The 24919-nt window shown below is 40.7% G+C and overlaps 2 protein-coding genes across 5 annotated transcripts in view; one reads left to right on the top strand and one right to left on the bottom strand.

The window, feature by feature from the left end:
• Positions 1–6491, bottom strand: part of PIGN (phosphatidylinositol glycan anchor biosynthesis class N) — a 98025-nt gene extending 91534 nt beyond the window's left edge. For both annotated transcript variants that reach the window (XM_030265393.4, XM_012571485.5), the window contains exon 1: positions 6421–6491. The gene's annotated coding sequence lies outside the window, so the exon portion shown is untranslated. The remainder of the gene's footprint in view (positions 1–6420) is intronic.
• Positions 6492–6745: 254 nt separating this feature from the next.
• The window catches only part of RELCH (RAB11 binding and LisH domain, coiled-coil and HEAT repeat containing), a 71641-nt gene continuing 53467 nt past the window's right edge, over positions 6746–24919 (top strand). For 2 of the 3 annotated variants that reach the window (XM_030265395.4, XM_030265397.4), the window contains exons 1-2: positions 6747–7425; positions 23485–23574. In XM_030265395.4, the coding sequence (XP_030121255.4) occupies positions 6945–7425; positions 23485–23574 (571 nt within the window). In that variant the 5' untranslated portion in view covers positions 6747–6944. Of the gene's footprint in view, positions 7426–23484; positions 23575–24919 lie in introns of all 3 variants that reach the window. The other variant, XM_030265399.4, reaches the window with a different exon arrangement.

Genomic DNA, 24919 nt, shown 5'->3' on the forward strand with positions numbered 1-24919 from the left:
CAACCTTCCAAGCATAGAGTAATACTTTAATAAAAGGCAGTGAACCAATTTGTAGTTTCTCACCTTTTCAAAAGTTGGGTTTGTTGGTTTTTTTTTTTAAGAAAAGGGTTCAGGTTCAAAAGTACTACTTAGCTATGCTAGCAAGTTGACTAGAATGTGTAGCTGAATACTATTCAACCGGCTAGCATAATCTACATTTTTATATACCTTTACCTTCCATTCCAAACAAGGCTGACAGAGGCAGAGGCAAGTTAAGCTCCCCAGTGAGAACAAAACTGACTTAAGGCTGAGGTGGGCAGGGAGCAGGAGAGCGAGCCCGGCTCGCAGCAGCGGAGGGGCCGGGGCGGTGCGCTCCCACCGCCGGGCTCTCTCCAGGGTCCTGCACCGCGCCCCGCACCACGGCACGCCCGGAAACCCGGCACAGCACACCCCTCCGACCGTAAAAGAATTGCAGCAGTCTAGTTGTGAAGCGTAGAAAAATGATTAAAAGGATGGATTATGCCTCCTTTAAAAGAGCACCAAGTCATAGTATAAGCATGCAGAGTATTTTTGTGCAAGGATATTTTGAGGTCCAATAAGAAATCCCTACGCAAAGGAATCACCTTCTTTTTAACTCTCCCACCAGTAGCCACGCTTGCAAGCTGTTCACAAAGGAAGCTGAGCTCCCTAAGCTCCGGACTCAAAAAGTCACTGAACTTATCAATTACTGCAGCCTGAACTATTGGCCTTCACTTTTAGAACAAAGTTCTCTGTGTTCCTACATCGGTCTCGACTAATCAAGTAGTTAACATTTATTAGCATTTATGATATATCAACTTGTAAACACCCTCTGAAGAAGCCCTGCAGCTTGTATTTGTTTTTATTACAAAGCCAAGCCACTTTTCATTTATATAAGACACCTTTATTTTTCAGCTGCTGACTCAGTCTAATAATTAATGGAGGCAGAAAATTATTCCTGAAAACAATCAGTGTTCTGCTTCTTTACAATATGAGGAACTGCTGATTTAAATTGAAAACCCCCCCAGCACTCAAACCCTTTTGGCAAATGAACAGCAATAGAGTCACTGGAGACAAAAAAAAGAGCTCAGAAAACAAGCCAAAAACTGCTAGGGAGAAACCCACAACCTGGAGAATACAGATGGGCAACAACTCCCCAGTTCTCATATTTGAGGTGATCTGGGTATCAGTTATTTATAGAAACTTGCTTGTAACTAAAAGCATATTTTCCAAAATACTTGGGACCAGCAAGGCAAATATATTTTATCAAGTGTTTTATACAAAATCAGCTGTCATGGGGGTAGCAGTAAGCAGAACAAGAGGCTTTCACAGTTAACAAACACCCCAAGAAAAACCAAAACCAAGCCAATACAGCTGCAGAGAGCTGTCCTGTCCTCCTCTGCTCCTGCCCACTTATTCCCAGCCAAATCTCTTCCTTGGGCTGGCACAGCCAGGTGTACAACTGGACAGTTAAGCATTCTAGAGAATGAATTAAATTGAAAATAACCTCAAGGAAAAAAAAGAAAAAAAAAAGCAGGAAGAAGGAAGAATAAAGATGATTTTGCTGTAGGTTAGTGGTTAGTTCCCTGAATTCCCAACACAAACCTCTGTGTTGGCAGCAGGACAGGATGCCATCTCCTTCTAACAAAAGATGTAACTCAGCATGTTCAAAGTATGTCCTCAGACTCCTTCGCTCTCTGAGGCCTATATTCCACATTAGTCATAATCAGCAGGCCATATAAAGAAAAAATACAATTTTTTTTTTGGTCAAAACTGTGCAAATACTAAATTGAAGAGGAATAACGTGAAGCAGACAGCAAAAGCACAGAGCATCTTCCCTTCCCTACCTCCAGTGTCCCTCACAACAGTGAGGCAGGGTAAGGCACCCATCTGAGAGCCTCAGCAATACCTTTCTGGGCAGCCTACAGTCCAGGCAATGTGCTTCATCTTGCAGACTGCAGTGAACAAGGCCCAAGTGATTCAACACTCAAGTGTTTGCAGTGTCGAAAAAGGTCATGTCTTTGATTCACAATTTATATTTCCTCACTCAACTGTAACAGCAATTTGTCCTTACATATTCATTCTCACAAAGCCATAAATAGACACATAATAAAGCCTGAACAAGTTTTCTAAAATACTCCTTAGGCTCTTAGTATGTTTGATGTATTTTTTTATGGTAGGCTTCCAAATACCCACTGTTTACAGTAACACTTCAAAACAGCAGTTTTGGAGGTAGAAGAACACAGCCAAACTTGAATTCAGAAGGATTTTAGAGGGTTGTTTTATTTAATTCAGGTCTTCACCTGATTTCATGGGTCATTATCACATTTTCAGTGACACCAAAAATATTTCAGTTTGCACTGAAATATTTAACACTGCTGTACTACCTTTACTTAAAATCCCAATTTAACAAACCCTTATAAAGGAGGGTTATCTGGGTAAAGCTACATCTGAATATAACATGCAAGTAACCATTAACTACTGACAGTTACAGGCTGTTCTCATTAACAAACATTCCCTTGAAACTGGAATAGACAGATACAATTTCAGAGATGGTCTTTAAGCACAAGCTATCAACACTATGCATCTCAATATTTGCATTATTTGGCTCCCACAAAATATAAAAATATTTTAGAGGCTAGAGTAAACAAAGCACTAAAATTCATTTTTAAGGTCGAAAAGCAAACATAAAAATCATAATTGCCTTCCAGTTACTTTTGAAAGGAGATAAAAGTCAGCCTTCAATAACAAAGATTCTTTCAGACAGCTCACTTTTCAATGAAAACTTAAGCAAGAGTTGGTAGAACTCCCAGATCAGCATTATTTTAAAGCAGAAATCAGATTTGCTTCAGATAGTTCTCCATTATTTTGTTCCCTGTGCCCTAATTGGGATCCCAATCAGATTTTAAAAAGCTACCCTATTTCCTTATAGGACCCACTAAAACACATTAAACTATATACTTCAAGTATTCAGCACAGACATTATGTACCTAATAGAACTAACTTATTCAAATGAAATTAACCTTGTGTGTGGGAGCTGAAACAGAAACCCCCTTAAAGCTTGACTTAAATGGTGTGCTCAGTGGCTATGAGAATGGCTGAGGCTGCACCCGAGCAGTGCAGAAAGAAAGAACACTTTACACACCCATGACCCCACCAAACAACAGACGGAAACTGGTCAAATGTTTCAGTTCATTAAACTCTCAGGCATTAGCTCAAGATTTAACACTCCTACCAAAATCAACACAGTAAAAGCAAAGCTTTTTCTACTTATTTTTCATCTCAATGACCATAAATTTAAAAGTTCATTAAAAAAACATGCATAGACTGAAAAATATTGTTTACACCACCCCCTCCAAAATAACCTCTTCAGATTTTTTTGTACAAGCCCATGTATTTTGGATTCTCAGCTTTCTGAGATGTATTTAGATATGTTGTTATTCAGACATAGAATTCATATCCTTTAAAAGTTAGAAGGAGACAGCAACTCCAGTAGGAGACAAAGAAGCTTGACGAACAATCTGCCTCTCTTAGAATGGCTACTGAATAATTAACTTGCAGCTGTCTGCCTCAAGCAGACCTATATAATGCTCCATTTCCAGAACTCATGCAGCTTTCTGTGCAACACATCCTCTGAGGCACTATTAGGTTTTTTTCTCTGGTTTCTCAGAACAATACCCCTTTGGCACATGAGAAACTCTTTAAAGCATATTGTTTACAAGCATATTTTTCTACCTACACTCATCAGTCTTGGAATAGACATTTCAGTGAAGATAGCTTTTCCCCAGCCATCTATAAATTATTTTGGAGCAACTGAGTGACATCTGTAAATATTTAATTTAGTTTCACAAACCCAAACAAACCTCTTCCAAAACACTGAAACAGTGGAACGCTTTTACATTGATTTTCGGCGTGGAAGAGCGGGAAAAGTTATTCCTTACTGGCAAGGCACAGAGAAGTGGGCAGAAATGAGTTTCGGACGCCAAAGGGCGCCGCTTCCCAGGCGCTGCAATACCCGCGCGCGGCCACCAGAGGCCGCTGCAGCACCCGCAGGGCTCCAGCGCCGGCCCGCAACAAACTCGCCCCGACACGCGATAACCACACAGCAACGAGGAAAGGAAACAGCAGAAGGTTTCCTTAAAGGTTCTCAATTCCACCGGAGCAGCAACACTAAAATGTTTTTGTCCCTGTTTTTATTGTGTTCTCACTGTAATTTTTAAGCATTCTCAACACACTGCTGTTTTACTTTATGGTACAACCAGTTCACGCTCTGCCATTTAGGCTCTTTTTAGTGTATCAACAGCACAAAACAATACAGCAGTAATAAAATCCAAAGTTTACTATAGGACAGAAAGCTAAATTGAGTATAAAATTTACAGAAAAGTTATGCAAATCCAAAACTGGAAAGCACAGTCTTTTACAGCACATCACCATGTGAATGGGAGAGTTTGGAGTGAGTACGCCAGAGTGCTTTTAGATCTCCGTGTCACTGTCAAACACTCACATTATTCTATTACCGAGAGTTCAGCCCCAATATGCAGGTCCTAGCAGATCAGCTTTACAGAGAGCTTCCATTGGTGGGAATGGACCAACATTTTCAATGAAATTAAACAGAAACCAGTGCTGGCCCCGGTTTGCATAGTTTCCAGTGAGCTGACCCTCCTTCAGTAGCACACACGACCTGCTGCTATATCCTAGCTTCAGGTTTTTTGCCAGGTAACACACAAAGTAACCACTTTGCATCATCTTTTTAAAAGTGATAACTTTATGCTTCCAGATGCACAGATTCATGGACTCACAATTGTTAAGGTTGGAAAAGACCTTGAAAGTCATTGACTCCAGCTGTTAACACAGCACTGCCAAGTCCACTGTTAAAACCCATTTCTAAGTGCCACATTCACATGTCTTTTGAATATTTCTAGGGATGGTGATCCCATCACTTTCCTGTGCAGCCTGTTCCAATGCCTGACTACCCTTTCAGTAAATAAATTTTTACTAATATCCAAGCTCATGCATATTAGGAAAAAAATTCAATGCCACAACTTGAGTCATTTATTTTCCTCCTCTCACTTGTTAGCTGGGAGAGGAGATCAACCTCTGCCTTGCTACAGCCCCCTTTCAGGTGGTTGTAGAGAACAGGAAGGTGCCCCCTAAACTTCCTTTTCTCCAGGCTAAAGTACCCAGTTCCTGAAGTCATTCCTCATAAAACTTGTGCTCCAGACCCTTCACCAGCTCCACTGCTCTCTTCTGGACACACTCCAGCACCTCAATGTCCTTCTTATAGTGAGGAGCCCAAAACTGGACACAGGATTCAAGGTGCAGCCTCACAAGTGCTGGGTACAGGGGGATGATCACTGTCCTGGTCCTGCTGGCCACACTAGTGCTGATACAGGCCATTGGCATTGGCCTTCTTGGCCACCTGAGCTCATTGCTGGCTCATCCTCAGGCAACAGTCAATCAGCACACCCAGGTCCTTTCCTGGTGGGCCAGCTTCCAGACACTTTTCCCACAGCCTGTAGCAGTGCCTGATGTAACTTGCCCAGATCCCTTGGCAGAGCCTTCTTACCCCCTGACCCAACAGGAGTATCATTCCACTCCCTGTTCCCTTTATCTGGCTAAAGGGTGTACATGATCGTAACTGGCTTTGTCATTAAAGACTGAGAAAAAGAAGACATTTTGTACCACAGCCTTTTCCTCTTGCACTCTACAAAAGGATAAACACTCTCCTTAGCTCTCCTTTTCCTGTTGATGTATCTGCAAATACATTTTGTTGTCTTTTACAGCAGTAGTCAGATGGGTTTCAGCCCTTCTAATTTTCTCTCAGCATAACCTTACAACATCCCTGTAGTCCCCTTGAGTTGCCTGACCCTTTTTCCAGAGACATCAACTTACTATCCACCTGTGATTGTGCCCTCCCAGATTGCAGCAACACCTGATGCTGGGACATGACACACACCCACCAGGAACGCAGAGTTACAGAACCACCTTGGTTGGAAAAGGCCTCTGAGATGATGACATCGAGTCCAACCCATGACCAAACCCATGGCACCGAGTGCGGTGTCCAGTCCTCCCTTAAGCACCTCCGGGGACAGTGACTCCACCAGCTCCTTCGGCAGCCCAATGTCCATCTGCCCTGGGGCCCCCGCAGGGCGCTGCTTTCCCCGGGAACCCCTACCCTGGGCCAGCCAACGCAACCCGGCGAGGGTCCGAGCTCCCGGCCAAGCCGAGTCCCGCATCCCTCCCGTCCCAGCAGCGCCGCGAGGCTGTGCGGGATGGGCGGCCGCCGTGGAGGCTGCGGAGCGAAGGAGGCTTTGCGGAAGCGGGAAGGCGCAGCCCGTGCCCACCCCCTTCCCGGTGCCGCAGCGCCAGGATCAGCCGCCCCTCCCCGCGGGAAGCGCTCAGCGCCACCGCGCCAGGACTCACTCCTCTTCCCCGCCGCCAGCCGCGGCCACTTCCGCTTCCGCTTCCGCTTCCGCCCGCGGCCGCCCCGGCCCCGCCCCAGACGTGTGCGTCACGAAGCCACGCCCCCCTTTGCGCCACACCCCTCGCGCGCGGCCCCGCCCCCGCGCCGCCGCCTCCCCTCGGGCCCCGCCCTGCGCGGGGGGGGCGGGCGCGAGGCCCGGAGGGGGCGGGGCCGCGTGCCGGGGGCCGCTCGCGGTTGGCCGCGGGAGCTCTCGCGCGAGCGGCGATCCGGAAGCGGCAGCAGGGCGGGTGGGAGGCCGCCGGGGAGGTGGCGGCGGGGAGTCGCTGTGGCCGCAGGTGGCGGCAGGCAGCGGCAGGCAGCAGCAGACAGCAGCAGCATCATCGGCAACATCATCGGCACCATCGCAGCGGCCTGGCAGCGGCTCGGGCCCCGGCCCCGCCGGGAGGGTGTCTGCCGCGGCGTCTCCGCGCAGGCTTTGCCGCGGTAGCGCCCGGGCAGCGGTCGCGCCGCGCCGGGCTGTAAGATGGCGGCGGCGGCGGCCGGCGGGGGCGGCAGTGTGAACCCCTTCCTCAGCGACTCGGAGGAGGACGAGCCCGAGGAGCCCCGGCCCGGCGGCGGCAGCAGCAGCAGCACCGAGCCGGGCGGGCCGGCGTACGCGCAGCAGCAGCCGGAGCCGGCGGCGGGGAGCCCCGAGGAGCTGCCGAGTCTGCGAGCGGCGGCGCTCGGCGATGCCGCCGCGGGGGCCGGGGAGCTGCCGCGGGTGCCGATGGACGCGATAGCGGCGCAGCTGCTGCGGGACCAGTTCCTGCTGACGGCGCTGGAGCTGCACACGGAGCTGCTGGAGAGCGGCCGGGAGCTGCCCCGGCTCCGCGATTTCTTCTCCAACCCGGGCAACTTCGAGCGGCAGAGCGGCACGCCGCCCGCCGGCGGGGCCCTGGGCAGCCTGGGCGGCAGCAGCGGGCTCGGGGGAGCCGGCGGCAGGGAGCCCGGGGCCGGGCAGCTCAGTAAGTGACCCTGGCTCGGGGCCAGGGGGGCTCCGGGAGGCGGGGACAGCCGCCGGTGAGAGCAGGGGCTGGGCGGGGATGGCTCTCGGTGTCGGCCGGGAGAGGCGTTTGGCATCACTCCTTGTTCCAGACATTCCTTGCTGTCTCTAACCTGCGCGGGACTGGCGGAGGCTGTAGGAGTGGGGCACAGGGGGCTGAGGAGGTGGGCTGCCAGATCCGGCGTTACCCCGGTCCCACAGGCGTAGTTTCATCGAGCTTCAGTATCCCTGTGAACGTCACGGGTATTTGCCAAATGTGGAGGAAATTATTTCCAGCAGCGTCCTTAGTGTTCACTGCCGAGAGACAAGTCGTTCGGTGCTAGGAGAAAGAATAGGGTGTTAAGCCATGAGTGCCGCATGTAAAGTCTAAAAGCTGTCAGAAATGCGGTATAACGAGCCAGGGTGTTATTTCTGCTGGTTCACCTAAAGATAGGTCTGAGTTTCACAGCTCTTACACAACTAATACAATGCTTCCTATAATTAACACTACCATGTTTGCCAAGTGTCTGTAATCTAGCCAAGGAGATGGGGAACAGTAGATCTACTGAGTTGGTAAAAGTTCAGGGAGCAAAAGGAGTGCAGATATTTGGACAGTTGTCACACAGCTGGCCTTAACAGCTTTTGAGTTTTAAAAGTAGCACATATGGCTTAGAATAAAATCACTTCTGTGTCTCGTCAGTGTTATTGTCAAGACACATAAGGTTCTACAAAGGAGTTAGTCTGTGGAAGTGGCTTTGGGAAAGAGAGGCTGACCAGCTGACTTTTGAGGACTGAATGAACTCGTGGGAAGGTATTGAAAGGAATTATAGGTAGCAGACAGGTGAAAGACATAATTATTGCTTACCAAGATACCTAAAGGCACTTTGTGAATAGTTCTGTATTTTCATTTCTTTTAAGAGTTTCTGATGTTGCAAAGACATGAAGTTACACTTTAAATTTAGAAATAACTAGTAGCATCTGGATGGCTGGGATAATAGAGACATCTAAACTTCAACTTGTTAGTGCATTTCAAGATCTTTTAAAAACTGTTTGGCTTCTTTCAAAATTCCTGCTGTGTTGTTTATGTTCTTCTTGTCTTGTTTGTGACTAATTAGAATTTTATACTTCTCTTTGTCCAACTAAGAGCTTTAGTGTGGTGTTCTTCATCATATGATTAGTGAATTTTGGAAAAACTTGTGCTGCAGGCATTGAAATGATAAAAATTTCTGTTTCATCTCCAAGCTGCTTCCTTGGGGATTCCAGTCAATTAATCTGATTGATTAAATATTCTCTTTTCTTTGTTAACATAGTACGTTGTTTCCAGTAATTGATACTGCACATACTCCAGAATTAGAAAAACAGCAGCCTGTGTAGCTGTGTTGCTATGCATAGGGAAAAAAAAAAAAACCCTCTTGCAGTCTTAGAGCAATGTGCACTTACGTAAGAACATCTTAATTATTACTTTGCTGACTTGCTAATTGATAGATACCTGTGGGATGTCTCTATTAAAAAAAGGAGGGAGGAGGCTGTAGCAGTGAGGAGAGAGAGGAGGGACTAACACTTAGTTTGGACAAGTTTAATAATACTGAAGTGCTGAAATTAAATATCATGCTAGACCTTATGCTAAAAGTGTGTCTTGAAATCTGATATCTACAATAGGTTAGAGAGTGCATTTCAAAAGATTTTTTTGTCTGAACAGTGATTCAAAAGGCATTTCACATTAAGTGACATTGAAAGTTGACAGATGCAGAACAATTAAAAAATATTTTTATATAGCTCAAGTAGCTTTTTTAACTTAGCGCCATCAGACTTCCTTGCAGTCTGGTGCCTAGCATTGAGCTTGCAATTGTGACAGTGCTGTTCAGACTGATTCTGATTAAACAAGAGCTGATAGTTTCATGCCTCTGTAGTTATGTCATTTTCCAAATACTAAAATGTGGGTTGCAGAAGACTCTGATAGGGTGAAAATCATGGCCTTTGGAAGAGTTCCCTCACTTTTTTCCTAAGCATGTGGGTATTACTTCATTTAGGTAGGTGACTGAGCTATAGTTCAGATCCAGGAATAAGTGAAGTTTCCTAAATTAGTCAAAATGTCCAGTTTTGTTGAGAGATCCAGTCTGTTGTACCTGCCTTTATAAGAGAGTTGTGCGTGTACCTTCTCTTGCTTTAACATGCCCAAAGGTATTTGAGGATGAGCTACTAGTTTTCTCAACTATTGATGTAGAAAGTAGTGCAGTTGATTGCCATTTCAAGGTCATGTGAATTTTACGCTTCAGTGAAAAAAAATTAAAACATCATAAAAAAATTATTTCTATTGATTTCTGAAGTCAGAATTTGTTCTCGGTGCTTTGTACCTGCTCCTCCCAGCCCCCAAAGTGGATTAATTTCTCTGGCTTTATTCTGAGGTTTTTCATAATTGGAGTGGATGCAGAAAAAGTATGAGTGGCAATTCTTATTGAATGTGAAGCATGTTTGGAATCCTGCCTGAGGATTTCCACTGAGCAACAGAAAGCTTTCATACTTTGCGTGCTGTACAGAATGGGAGAATTTCAGTAAAGTGTTCATTGCCTAAAAGGACTCTGAGAAGTGCCAGTCTGAACTCTGAGTGCGTGCTGGAATTTATTTTGGTGTGGTTTTATTTCTTCTCTTCGGCTTCAAAGACTGTTACAAAAAGATTCTGCTGAAGTGTCATTGGATTAAAACAACCAGCATCATGTGGTCAGCAAGTGACTTAGAAGCTGTTTTGTCTTTGAACCATGCTTCAGAGCGCTTGGTTGCAACAGCGAATGACAGTCAGATGACTGGGATTTCTTAGTTCTTTGCAAAAACACCCTTCCTTTTTCCAGCAGCAGCAACATCACATCTACAAACTGACATTAAGATATATTGTAATGAAAAATGTAGAAATGTTTCTTGCATCTAGCAACTTTGCTTTTCTAGTTTGAAGCATTTGAAGGAGGTAACGCTGTTCTTTTAGGTGCTCCGGACTGTGTACAGGCATCCTTCATGTCCTGTATCTCAGCTAGGTGTCCCCAAACTTCTGAGAGCTTCTTCCATTGGTTTCAATAGCAGTAGTTTCATGTCTGCTAGAGCATTGGATACTACTTTTCTAATGCTACTCATGTGGGCAGTATGGTTTGGAAGTCTCTCCTTATTATTGTATTCCAGATCCTTTACAAGGTTTTAGTCAGCACCTACGCGTTAAATATAAATTTTTGTCCCTATCATTTTTGCATAAGAAGGTATAGTGCAAGTTGAGACACTCAAAATCTAGAAATAAAACTGTGGCTCAAATGTCTCATCTGTGTTCCTGGACCACAAATGTGTTCATTATACCCATGACCATAATTCAAGCTTGTCCATAGTGGGTGAAGAAAACTTCTTTTTAATGTGATTGGTATGATGCCCTTTGGTTGCTATGTTTGATGAATGCCCTTTCCTGATGGAATGCAGCTTATACTGGTAGGACTAGTGTTAGTCTTAAAAATTGCCATTTATTTTTTTCTTTATTACTACAAAAGTGCAACATTCCCAAAATTTGAAATAGCTTTAATGAAAATCATAAGGGGTTTGAGCATTTATGTTATATTTGTGATTTTCAGGATAAATTTTTTTTCTAGTTACTGCCATAATAAAATTGTTTATAGGTTTCTGGGGATTTGATTCCAGTTATCCATAAGTACAAAGATATAAAGTATTGCATCTTCTACATAGTAAGCGCCAGGCTTTGTTTATCATTTGGGGTGTTTGATTTTCCTTTGGGGGTTTCTTTTGGGGATGATGTGGAATATTGTAATGCATTGGTCATTTTGCTTGTAGCCTTTGAAATTCAGATGGATCCTACTGGAAAAAGTGAAGTGGGAAGAGTATGCAGATTCTACCTTTGTGAGAGGGGCGAGGTAGTGTCTTGGCTCTTCTCAATCCTGAATCACAAATATTGTAATTTTGTGTGGAGCTTTGCCATGTTTCAACTGATTTTTGTTCTGAATGAAAATATAGCAGAACAGGCTACTTCCAAACAGTTAAAGTTCATTATACCTCAGTTTAAATAGCAGTCTAAATAAAACAGGAAATTGAAAAGATGGCAAATAATTTTTGTTCTAATGACTACTTCTTTGGTGTTATGGTGTTGTCAGCTCAAGTCTTTGGTTTGTTACTGTAGAAAAAAAGCAAAAGACACCTAGTCCTGTTGTCAGGATCTGCAGATAATGGGAGGTAGACTGGCAACTTGTGAGTAAGAGTGGTTTTACTACCTGATTTGGAATATGTGCTCCTCTGAGAAAGGATGGGATGAAAAGGTGCAGATAAATAGGTAATCAAAGCTGCTGGTAATCAACAGATGGGAAAGGCTGATTGTTGTCGCCTTTAATGAAGTACAGAAAACATTTGAAAGAGTTGAGGTTTGTGTGTAATGCTGAAAGAAAAGGAAGCAGAGTTTGCTTCAAATCTGGCAGAAAAGAGCGATGCCTGGAGGAAATCTGAGAGGTTTGATAGTGAGCTGATGTTGGCTTCACTGACAGAGAAGCCAGGTGAACTTTTCCTATTGTGACTGCTTTAAATCCACTTCATTTTACTGACACTGGTGTTTCTGACAGGTTTTCAGTAACATGCAGTTCATAGCTTACAAGCTGCTTGTGTTAAGGCTTTTGCAACTGTTGGACTTGTCAAATGACTAAAACTGGGTGTGCTGCAAGCTGTCCCTCATAGATGAGTCTAAGCTTTGGCTGATGTCTGTGTTGAGCTGATTTGGGATGTAATGGTAGATGGTTCAGGAGATAGGTTAGTCCCTATAAGTATATGTAACTATGCAAAGAAGTAACAAGAAAAGGTAGCATGATAAGCATGACAATTATGGACAGAGGAGGATAGAGTAGAAGCCTCTATTATTAGGCAGGTAATATCATCCACTCAGTAGCAAGTGACTGTGATGACTATGTTGTATTTTCCCATGTCATAACTTAGTGCATGTTGTGGTTCTTTTAGGATCCTCAGGGCTATGAGATGAGGAATTTAATTGATTCTGTCCTGGCTTCTGTTCTGTTTCTGTGCTAGAGTTCCTGTTACTTTTTGATGTTGGGGAAAGCAGAAGTGAACTTCTCTATATATGCACTGTAGCTTGTTCAGTTATGTGTGTGTTTAACCATCCTGTGGCTGAAAGCTTCAGCAAAACAAGCTGGATTTGTGCTGAAGCAGCACACCATTCTTCTGATGGTTTTGCTCTTTAGGGAAAGAAGAGATTGGTTTTTGGATTTTGGGTAGATGAAAAGAAGGAAATTAGAATGTTGAGCTAGAGCTTTGCATTTCAGAACCAACCGTTGGCAACTTTTCTAAGTTCTCCCATATGTAATTTCAATCCTGTGTAAGTTATATCAAATTTCCCATAGCTGTTTTTTCCTCTGAGAATTATCTTTTTCTAAACTGAAGATGTGAATCATAAATTCTGTCTAGCTGAGAGAATGCTTGCTGAAAATTTTACATGAGTTTAATTACCTGATAAAAAAAGTGTCTAGTATTTGCAAGCAATTTATTATCAAGTAGCTATTGATATCAGCTATGTTGGAAGCTGATTTGTGTGCAGTCCGTCTCTGTTAATGGAAAATTTGTAAATACTGGAGTTCTGTGTTCTGTAAACACAGAAATAATGAAAATATGGGAAAAACAGTCTTTTTCAGGATATTCTTACACTTCTCAAATAAATTGAGATTTTCTACAAAATCTGAGTTAGGCAACTTATATCTGTAGAGCTCTCTAAAATATAGCATGAGGAGTCTTACTATTTTTTTAATGAGAAGATAAGTCCTGAAACCTTATACTGCTGAGTTCAAACTGACAACTCCTTGCCTTCAAGGTGTGACTTGTATTTGGTTTTCTAGTGTATTGTAAAGTTGCAGATTTGAGAAACTGACTTGAAATTTCCTCTAGCACAGGCTAAAACATTGAGTAATTCAATAAAGTTTGTAGGCCTTATATATTTATTTATGATGTGAATGCCCGAGACATGCTACAAAGTATATTGAGTGTGTTGGACAAATAGTTAAAAAAAGTGTTTTGTTGTTTTTTTTAAGACAGACCAACTTGAAAAGGCTTTTAAGAAATAGCAAACCCTTTCTTCCAATGCACTGTAGGGTAGAGGCAATTTTCTTCCTCCCTTCCTGCAATATAACTCTTCATGATAGTGATGCAACTGATTACTTTGTTGTTGAATTGAAGGAAATACTGTTATGCAAAAAGTCACAGAACAAGAATTTCATATTTATATAACAAGTACTTTTTCATCTTGTTTGATGTTAGAGGAGAGAGAAAGCTATGAGCTGCTTTGTCATTTGAAAACAACTTTTGGAGTAAGAGAAATCATGGCAAGAATAATCTCAGACTCACAGCATGGCGGAGGCGGGAAGGGACCTCTGGTGATATCTGGTCCATCCTCTTCCTCTAGCAGAACTACTGTGACCTACACATGGTTTCCGAGGATCATGACCAAATGGCCTTTTAAGTCTCTCCAGGGACAGAGACTGCATCACCCCCCTGGGTAATCTCTGCCAGTGCTCTGTCACCCTTCTAGTAGAAACGGTTCCTGATGTTTCAAAGGAACCTCCTGAGTTTCAGTTTGTGCCCACTGTCTATGGTCTGTCACAGGTCACCACTGAGAAGAGCCTGCCTCTGTCCTCTTTGTGGCCTCCCTTCAATTATTTATACATGTCATGAGACTCCTCCTGAGCCTTCTCTCCATGCTGAACAGCTTCATCTTTCTCAGCCTTTTTTTATAGGAGAAATGCTTTGGTCTCCAGTTGCTAGTAATTTTTTTAATTCTGTAGGAACCATATGGACACAAGTTAAGTTTTAACTGGAAAATTTACTACTGTCCTAATATAAATGTAGAAAGTGGGCAAATGAGAACTTACTGAAATGTAAATATGAAAAAAACTGAGGCAATACAGTGCTTGAGAATAAAGATAGATATTATCCATACACTTTAAGTAGTCCTTCAGCAAGGAGAACCATTTAAGGACTAAAGTGAGACAATTTTGCTTGATGTTAGCCTTTAACAGAAAGCTGGGTTACTGCAACAAATGGAAAAATCCTTGTGGTGCAAGTTAATGGATGCATTTTGGACAATGCAGTCCCGTAGCATCAAGCGTATGGAGTTAATTTGATGCTGGTGAAGCTTTCTGATTTCTGCTAAAACCGGCTGGGGTCATGAGCTTGAAGGAGTACCTCCATGCTATGCTTCACCCTTAGCTGTTCTGTTTTGGGAAGGTCTGCTTGCTCAAGAGCACTGCAGCTTGAGCTACTCCTTGCACATGTGTAGGGGGTCAGGCTGGGTTTGATGATTTTCCTAAAGTCACACCCCTCCGGACCTCAGTGTTCACTGCAGCAGCATCCAAATGTTTTGTGCAGGGTTGACTTAATTCTTTCAAACTCAACTAATTTGGATGCTGCCTGAGAGTGCCTATGCAATAAGCCTCTCTCCAAAAACAGCCTGGTTTTGGTATCTCCAGGATATCAGCCCAGGTGCATGTCTATCATAACCCAGTTCTCTGAGCATGTTATTTCTGTGCTAGGGTGTACAATCTTACCTATTTTTTACTTGTAATTTAGTCTTTCTGATGAGCTTCTGCAGTGTGCCTGTCATGAGAGTGAGAGTAATACTTTTTTATTGCAACATGTCTGCAAAATATTTGCTTTACATATCTGGTGGTTGGGTTTTTTGTGTTGGTTGGTGGGTGGGATTTTGTTGGTTTGGGGTTTTTTCTTTTCTTGGCCAGCAAGCGTAAGTTAGTTTTCTCTAACCAGCTTTAGGGGTTTGCCCTCATATGCTTCCTATGACTTTTTATAACTTGCTATAAATATAAAGTAGGAAAGTATATTAATCATCTGTTTTCAATCTGGCTTGGATTGCCCATCATGAAATAGTACTGAATGTCTGTTCTTGGTAATTGGTAAGTAGATTGTTATGAGAGCTTGGAAATTAATTTTATTCTAGTAGCTTTACTTAACTAAGTTTTCATTTGATGAGGGTCTGAAGTCTTCTTTACAGAATATACGAATTTGGAAAATTCTTCAGGTGGTCTCATTGATTAAAAACATCTGGGAGAGAGCAAAAGAGGCACTTGAGCAGCAAAGCAAGGTTGGTAGGTCAGGTGCTTACAGATTAGTGCCTGATGCAATTAATTAATTTAAGGCTTTTTGTTCCATCCCTGAGTTACTATAGCAATGTGGAATGTGTTGATCTGGTAAAATTTACTCTACAAGTTCAAGTTGGTTTAAAAAATTGTTACATAAGTCTGTTTCTACTGTAAAGGTTGTATGCTAGATCGCATGTCTGCTGCAATGGATCAGGTTTGCTTTGCTGAAAGATCCATCATCTGTAAGCTTGGAACAAGTTGAAACATAACAGAAATTTTAAATGCAGCAGACTTTTAAAACTTTTCAAAGTAATGTGGCTTCAGAGATATCTTATGAAATGTGGTACAGTTAAATTAAATTTCTAGTTTTACTTATGGGGAATTAAATGGTTTAATTCATTCATTCATATGTATTGCACAACATATCTATTTCAGTTGCTATATAAGGTAGTCACAAATACAAACTGAATTGATGATCACTTTTTAAAGAGTTAATGATGCCTGATTGATTTAATGTGGAAAGGACTTCATTACAACTCTTTGGGGTTTCACATTATCCCACATCTTCTATCACATATGCTTGCTCTCTCTCACAATTTGGTTTATTCACATATGCACGTGTGTGGTTCAGTACTAATAAGGGGCTTAAGCATGTACAAGAAAGTACAAGAGGAAATTTGTTCTTTTTCCCAGTTAACCTCCATTCCCTGTTTCCTTGGCTTCTGCTATTTTCTGCCTGTGATATTGTGCAGGTTAGCTGAAAACACAAGTTTATTTGAGGACATGCTTTTTCAGACCAGTAGCTCTAGAAAAGAACAGACCATCTGCTGCATGACTCTACTGGTTAGTTTACTCTTGTTCTGTTTAGGGGAAACTGGCTAGTTTACTCTAGGAATGTTTAAGGTAGGTAAAGTACCTCACTTGAAGACTTCTTTACTGCTAGCAGAAATAGACCTAAAATGTGTATTTATACATCTGCATTCCCTTAGGCCTGAATTTCAATAGTTCTTTTATTGTATCTGTAGCAAAGAGAAGAAAGGGGGAGTGTCAGACCTGAATAATTTTCATAGAAGCTTCTATTGTTGGGATCTATTATGAGAATACTTGCTAGTTTGCCTGTATCTTTGCATTGAAAAATTAGGTTGGCTGCCCTAAAAGTAAAGATAATCTATACCCTATAAAATATGGATACTGTTGTCCTTTGCAGATGTCTATGAAATTTTTTTCAACCTTTGATTTGCAGACATCTTTAAGTTTTGGCTTTGATCTCTTCATTACATCATTCACTTTTAGATGGAGGGGTTCCTCCATGCTAGAAGGGGTTTATGTGTATAATGGGAGGAGGGACAGCTTAACTCATAGGAATAGCACAGCTCATCAGGAAAAAGTGGTGTGTTTTCTAAAGTTACATGGAACTATATGGTTATTTTAAAGCTTGTCTTAATTATAATCCATGGCTTGTTGGTCGAAAAACATTGCAGTAGGGGGCTTTTATAGCTTCTCACTTTTCCGAGATCTGAAAGAGTATCTCAGCATAAGTTGGGGGTTTTTCAACCTACAGCTGTAATTGCATGCTTTTCTGACATTTATAGCCCCCAACAACTTTCTTTGTATAATAGCATACAATTTTTGGAGTCTAATTTGTTGCTGTGTGTTAAGTATAGCATATTTGTTGGTTGAATAATCCTGTTTTGCTTTGGTTTTTAATTCATAATAAAATCAAACCTTAGCAATTCCCTATTTTAATAATTTTGTTCTACAAAATAGATTTTCAGTGCCCAGTTCAAGAATGAAGTGCAACTTATTTCTATTGCTGCAGAGAATTGTATTCTAGAGTCATATTGGGTTTTTTCTTACTTGAAGTAACTATCAAATGATGATGCTGAAGGAATAATTTTTGATAGCGTCAGTCATTCACTTATGTAACTTTCAACGTCTGGTTTTATTCAGGGTAAGCTAGAAGGCATTAACCTGAGATGGCTTCTATGTAGGGTTGTACCTGACACTGAACTGGCAGGCCTTGTTTAATGTTTGTCCCTAGTGAAATCCTATGTAGTGAAAATTTAATTTAGTGAAGACAGTGTATTATTATAAAATAAAATTACTACTGGTGGATTAAGTTGCTTGTACGATAATTCTAACACTAATGTGAAAACGTTTTAACTTTGTCTAAAGTAAAAGAAAAAGACTACATGAAATAAAAATTCAGTGCTTCTGCAAGCAGAGCTGTGCTTGGATGAGTATTCAAAGTTCTTGATATAAATCTTTATAGTATCCAGTAGCATGAATAATGTTTTTAGAATCTTTTCCAAGCCTTTATTATGTTGTGTGTTCCTGTTTGATAATGCTGCAGTAAATTACAAATACAATTGTATTAACCAATTGGGTGGAATCTATTCAGAGTGTTCTTTTGCTTGGTTTTGGGGTTTTTTTTCAATGCCAAGTCATGTTTGGTTTTTCTTCTCTAAATAGTGATGTGTGAGGGGGGTGGAGGTTGGAGTCCACCTGATGGCCCTGATAGCATTATAGGTATAAGTTACTATCCAGACCTTTACTATCTCAAAAAAACTCAAAAAGGTTCTGTCTCCCTGTGATATGTGTGAGCTATCTGCCTTCAGCTGTTTCATCCTCCACAGAACCACATAATTAATATAAAGCCTGGCTTAAACTGGGAAATGTGTTGTCCTAGTATATGCAATATCCAGTGGGAAGCTGCTCTGATCCAGCCTGGGAAGGATTCACTTTTAGTTCCATTTGTATGCTAACCAAAATTCTAGATCCAGTAGCCAGTTATTTCTCCAATCACTATAAAATGTGGTTAGCCAGCTTTCACTCAGCAGTTTAAAATATGGCAAGAGTCTGGTTTCAGGATTACAGATATTTTTCAATACAAGTGAACACTTAGCTAAGTGAATCTGTCATGTACAAGCATAGTATCGTTTCTTCTCTTTGAATTTCAAGGAAAAATTGTGGATTTCTGGGTCTTAATATGTTCCATTTGATTAATTGTTAGTACATATGATATGATTTCCTGTGATCTTAGAGGAAATGTGACAAGTGGGCTGCTTTATCAATGAGTAATTTTTAAAATAAATTTGGATGTTTGCAAAGTAAATTCAAATAGCTTCTAAAACATTAATTTTTAAAATATTTTTTCTTGTGCCTCCTATCAATAAGTAATGCCACTTAATTTGTCTATGCTTTTAGCTGATTTACAGTGTCGTGAACATGTAAAGATTATTTAATGAGATTTTGTAGCAGACTGCAACTTATTTCTACTTAATGTACATACTGTGACAATATGGCTAACATGAAAATATGGCTAATATGATCATTCTTGGTGTCCTTTAGGTAAACTGGTAAAAATTATTTCCTTTTATCATCAGAGTGAATGAAACAACCTTTTTCATATTATGTATGCCAGTGGAGGGGGATGTATCACTTTGAAATTCCCTTACATTTTCCTGCTTTGGTAGTTATGCTTAACTTTCAGAGAGAGCTGAATATATGCCATAGGAACAGAAGCTGTCAGCAGAAATCTGCATGTCATTTGGTGCCAGTTCTGGGAATAAGAAGAGAATTAAAATTCCTTTCCTCTAGAATGAAGCAATATTTTTGAAGACTGTATAAGTTAATAAGCAAAATGTGATGTTGAACCCATTTTTTTCACTTCACAAATGAAATTAAATGCATTGCATTTTTTAAGCGATTAAAAATCTTCTTATCTTTGAGTATATGAATGTTGGCATTCTGATTTTGCTCATCCTTTTCCAGTGGTAAAGGTAAGAGACAAGAACTGTGCACAGGCTCTCCTTTATTATCACAGTATTTCTCCTGGCGTTTCTCTGGTATGAATTATGAAAACCCTAAGCCTGTTTCACTGCTTCTCTATGCACTGTCTTGTTCCGTATTGAGGTGATGCATGTTCTGCAGTTGTTTCTATCTGCTTGTCAAAACTGTTCTTGTTACGTTGCTTTTACCATTTCTGCAACATGAAGCTGACAGCAATTATTTTGAGAGTATTCACTAGGAAAGCTTTTAGCAAAAGAGAATTGCTAATTATAAAGTGTTTTAATTCAGAGAAAGAAGCTAAAATCGATGCTCAGGAGACTGTTGATAAAAATACACATACCAAGACAACAAAATGGGTTCCCACTGCTGTGGCAGGTTGGGTTTCTTTCTGAGAAAGAAGCAGATTTCAGCCAAGGTGTACTTTTCCTTTTCAGTGGATTCTCCACAAGAAGTTGCTTTGATATTCTTTGCCAAATCACTTGAGTCTAAAATTTTTATTTTTATTTTAAAAATTATGTGTTTTCTTCTAAGAAATTGGGGTTTTTTTCTTTTTCACTTTCAGTTCAGAAAATAGTTCTCTTTTTGACTGCTGTAGTTGAAATGCTTCCACTCAGTGTCCTGAAGTACAACTGTTTGTACTTCAGACAAATGCTGTTTCAGATTCCTCAGGTGAGCTGTGTGACTGAGCACAGCCCTTCCCTTTGATTCCTTTCCTTCAAACAGCCCTGCCCATTTTCCAAGCAAGGCTGTTGTGCTGCCAGCAGGGAGGTACCTTTTATACCCTCTTGATCCTTTGCGAAGCAGCTATGTCCTTTATGGAAGTGTAAAATAAGAGGTTATGTTATTCCATTTTCGAGACAGTGACATGTGGCAAGCACATTTCTTTCCCTCTCAGGATTTTTCATAGAGATGCACTGAGAGAAATGAAAGAGAAAACAATTTCTATTTCTGCTCCTTGTTTTTCCTATGTGGGATGTGTTTGGAGAATTATTTACCTGGAGTGATTGCTTGATTGGATTCTGGTGAGGATTGTTTGAGCCTGATGGCCAATCCAATCCACCTTGTGTGTGGACTCGAGAGAGGTTAGAGATGGAGTCAGAGAAAGTAGTATGTAGTTTTAGTATCCTCCTTTTATATAGTATATTAATGTATTTTAGCATAATTACAATAAAGAAATAACTCAGCCTTCTGAATTGAGTCAGACGTCGTCATTTCTTCCCACTGGGTTCGCCTGCATTTACAATAGTGGCATGAGTTTTAGGAGTTAAACCTCTGCTGATGCCTGCCTACAGAGACAGTGGTAAGTAGCAAGGCCACAGGTGCAGTTTCCCCACGGTGACATTTAGGCAGGTAGGTGATGGCACAGCCCTGCTGCTCTTCACTGTGGGCAGTGTGCAGCAGTGCCTGTGTGCCCTGACTGTGCTGCTAATGACGCATCTTGGCTAAGGGGGTGTGCTAATGGGTGTGGGCTTTTGCAATGGGCAGGAGGATCAGCATTACTGGCAGAGTGAAATAATGGTGTCAGGAAACAGGCCATGAGGGCTGGTGTTCCATAGCAGATCTTCCTTGATTTCATCAACCTGAATCTAGTTTGTACATCTTCCCAGTGTCGGCCTCTATGAAAAGGAAGTCAGATGTTTGCTTTTATTATGAACACAGTAATGATAAAGCAAAGTCAGAATGGTGAATGTTCAAGTTTCAACCCTGTAAATTGCTGCTGTGCATGTAGGGGTGGTGCTTAAGGCAGTTTCTGGGTGTTGAAATCATAAACCCCCTTGGTGTTGCTCATTCCTGTAGGGCCATTAAGGTTGTAGAAGTGATTGATATTGTGAGTTGTTGGATTCACAGTTGCTGGTATGATCTTAAACAACTTCTGTTGTCTAAATCCTGACAAAGATTGTGATTACCCCCTGCTTTTTTTTATAGGCATCTGGGTTTTGGTTGTTTGGGATTTTTCAAGAAGTTTCTGGCTTTGGCAAATAAGTTTGTGTTTTATGCCTGGATTTATCAGTTCTCAGGGGAAAACCTTAGCCTCTGAAGTGCACCACTAGTCATATAAAGAAAAAGTTGTGTTGCATATGGCTTTGGATGCTTCAGTAATTGTGATGTGGTTGGCTTAAGTTGAAATTTGAGCATTGTTTCTCTGAAGTTACTTTTCTTCTGTTCACAGATCAATTAGAAAATCGTTCTATGAACATGGCAAGACTGCAGAGGGAAGCAGTTTTATTTCTGCATTTGCCATAGTGATGCTGTATGTGAGGCTTGGTTGTTTCTCTTCAGCATCAGCTTTTCATTGAGATCTCCATTTAAATATTGTCTTGAACTTGATTTCAAAAAATGATCTTGTAGCTCCCAATGAAATAATTTGGAGCAATATCTACTCTTCAAGGTGCTGGGTGTTCTGAAAAGTCAATTCTAAAAACTCTCATACTGCATAAATTCATGTTTACTTTTGAACTTAATATCTTCAAATGTGATTCCCACTGGTTTATATTCGTAACAGTCCATTTTCCAAAGATGCTGTAAAAAGAAAAGTTTGTACTGTACTAAGCTATTTAGAACAGCCTACAGAGAATTACTAAATCAAACTAATGTCTGAAAAAAATTGCAGAGGATAAGACTGGAAGCTGCATATGAGCAATGAGGTTTAAAACCAATGACTGAGTAGAGACTCACTGAAGTGCAACAGCCTGTTTCATTGTTTGGATAAGAAAGCATTGTAACAGGAAAAAACCCTTTGGTAGATATAAACTGTATACTCAGATATACTTTATATCCATGGAAAAGACAGGTTAAGGTTTTCAGGCAAGTCTTCATGTTGTGGAACTCAGCTATAGTTGCTAACTTTAGTACCTCTGTATCTTTTAAATGTAAATGCTTTAATCAGTCTTAATTCAGGTGTTATTACTAGAGTGCAATGCTGGTCTATATGTATAAAGGATGCCACAAGGCCTTACAGTACAATTAAGCACAAATATACAAAGAAAGTTGTTAATAGATTATTTTTGTTTTGTTTTTTCTTTTTGTTATATAATGCAAAATGGGAGGAGAGGTTAAATACTTAATGATGTTAGTCATGACAGAGTTTGATTGACAAGTGATGAAATTGCTTCTATTTCCACTGACAGATAAGACTTTTTTTTGACAGCTCTGTGGAGTTTGTTCTTTGTTAATGTGACAACAGTTCTAATGTAATTAAAATTACTTTTGGAGTGCTACATAGAAATTAATTTCAAAAGGAGAGGAAAGATATGAAGGTACTTGAATATAATTTCTGCGTGTTCAATTATGTTAAGAACCTGTTTCATTTATTTTAAGTTCTGTTACCATGTAATTTGTGCGTTTTTATAAAAAGTGAATATGTGCTTCAATAGACTTATCAAAATTGCATTTTGGTAGATGGTCTTCTCTTTGCCGTTCCTGTGAAATGAAAAATGTCAAGATCGGATCCTAACACTATGCTAGTTACTGAATTTCTTTTTTTTTTTTCTTTTTGAAATTCAGAATTTAATTGTAGAGTGTGAATAATATACCTGCAATAGCATGAACTGTGCTTTCTTTGCTTTTGTTAGATATTTCATTCCTCAAAAACTGTTAATTAAGTGGGTATGTACTGAAGTTAAAAGCTAGATCAGGAGATATGTAAAGAAGTATTTGGTCACAATGACATGCCTTAAAATACTAAAAATGGGAAAAGGAAGTAGAGTGAGGCAGTTACAGGTTTCTGCTAAAAGGGAACTGCTTGAAACTTGTCACACAGTTTGGTTTCTTTTACATTCTTACCTGTGTGTCCTAGCCAAAGTCCTTGGCCCTTGTGGAAAAGGGGAAGTGCTACAATGCATAGCTCCTCATCTGCTGTGGACAGGCTAGAAATGCCATCTTTTAGGGGGAGCAAAAACATCTTACAGTCTGTTCAGTGAACTTGCTGTAGTGCTGCATTTTTGGTTCAAGTTTACTGAGGTATTCTCTATTTAGAGAGCTTCAGAAAATGCATTACAACTTGAGTCTTGCAGAACATGTAGCCTCCAATTTATAGTTTCTGAAATGAGATGCTGTTTTGACTTTATAAAAGACAGGCAGCTCTTCAGGATTCTGTCTGACTTTTGTTTTTCCTACACCTTTAGATCGTGCTGGAAGCATCAGTACTCTTGATTCTTTAGATTTTGCAAGATACTCTGATGATGGCAATAGAGAAACAGATGAAAGAGTAGCAGGTAAGTGTTCTATATGTTTTAGGAATCACAGAATGTTAATTTTACTGTTTAACCTGTTATCTCTAGCATGAATATAAATAAATATAAATATATAAATAAATATTTCTGAAGATGACAAGATTTCACTGAGGTGGTTTAACTATTTGCTTGACGATAGCATCATGCTTTAAACACTTCTGCTGTATTTACTGTAAATATTCAGGCAGGTGTGTGTATGATTCCAGATGTCACCAGTGCAGAAACATGCAGTATGCTTGAAAATTCTGCCCAGCCTTTGACAACGGAACTGTATCCTAGTATTATCTACTGACTACTACTGTTAAGCTGAAACATTCACTAAATTACTCTACATAGTGGTCTGTTACTACTATGTGGGTAAGAGCTTTCTGACGTAAAGTTCTGTTGCAAGTAATCTCTTAAATATAGCTTTCATCGAGATCAAATGAGTACTTCAAAACCCAGAGCAAATTTGGGATGTACTCAGTTCCATAAATCTTCTTTGCTACAAATCTTAACTGTATTGCTTTTCTCTCCTATTTGTTTCTTTGACCGTATAATGGGGGTTTTGCCTTTTGTTCTAAGCCTTCAGCTTTTTGGTTTCAGGATCTATTACATCACCAAAGGCTTTCCCTTATGTTTGAAATTATTTTAGTAACCACTTTTGCATGTGAGCTGTATTTCTCTATCCAGGTTTTTTTTTCAAGTTTATATATAAAGTTATTCACAGCTTCCACAGAGAAACCCATAAAAGCTGTCTAGAAAGGGCTACAGAGCTTTGTTTACTTCTTGTCAGTTAGTACTGTTCAATATCCTGAGCTCATGGAAGTTGTCCGTGCTGTGACGTCTGATCACATGGTTAAGCTTTATGAAACCTGAGGTGATGCAAGCTGCCATGTTTCTCTTCCATCCTATTGTCTCTACTCTGAACCACCAAGCAGCGAAAAGGCTGACAAAACAGTTCTGTAAAGGATCTTCATGATTCTTACTACTATTCTTACTTCTGGATTCTTACTATTATTTAGCTACTCTCTTCTTCAATATACATAGTCCTTTTTAAGGGGGCAATAGTTGTAAATAGAAAACTAATATTCTAAACAAATTGTGTTTAAGAAGCCCAAGCCTTTGTGAATTGTGTCCTGGAATGCAAGGAAGAAACAAGCAAAATCCCAGTATTTTATTTATTTTCATTATTGTAGTAGATTTTTCCTGGTTCTAGTCAGTATTTCTTGGCAATAGTGTTACTGAGAGAGCTAGTTTGATTCTTGTTTGGAGCTGTCCTTAGAATTGGATTAGAGATAATTACAGAAAATACAGACCAGTCAGAATTGACATCCAGTAGAAGCAG

Source organism: Taeniopygia guttata, chromosome 2 (genome assembly GCF_048771995.1).
Source record: "Taeniopygia guttata chromosome 2, bTaeGut7.mat, whole genome shotgun sequence".
Classification (NCBI taxonomy): domain Eukaryota; kingdom Metazoa; phylum Chordata; class Aves; order Passeriformes; family Estrildidae; genus Taeniopygia; species Taeniopygia guttata.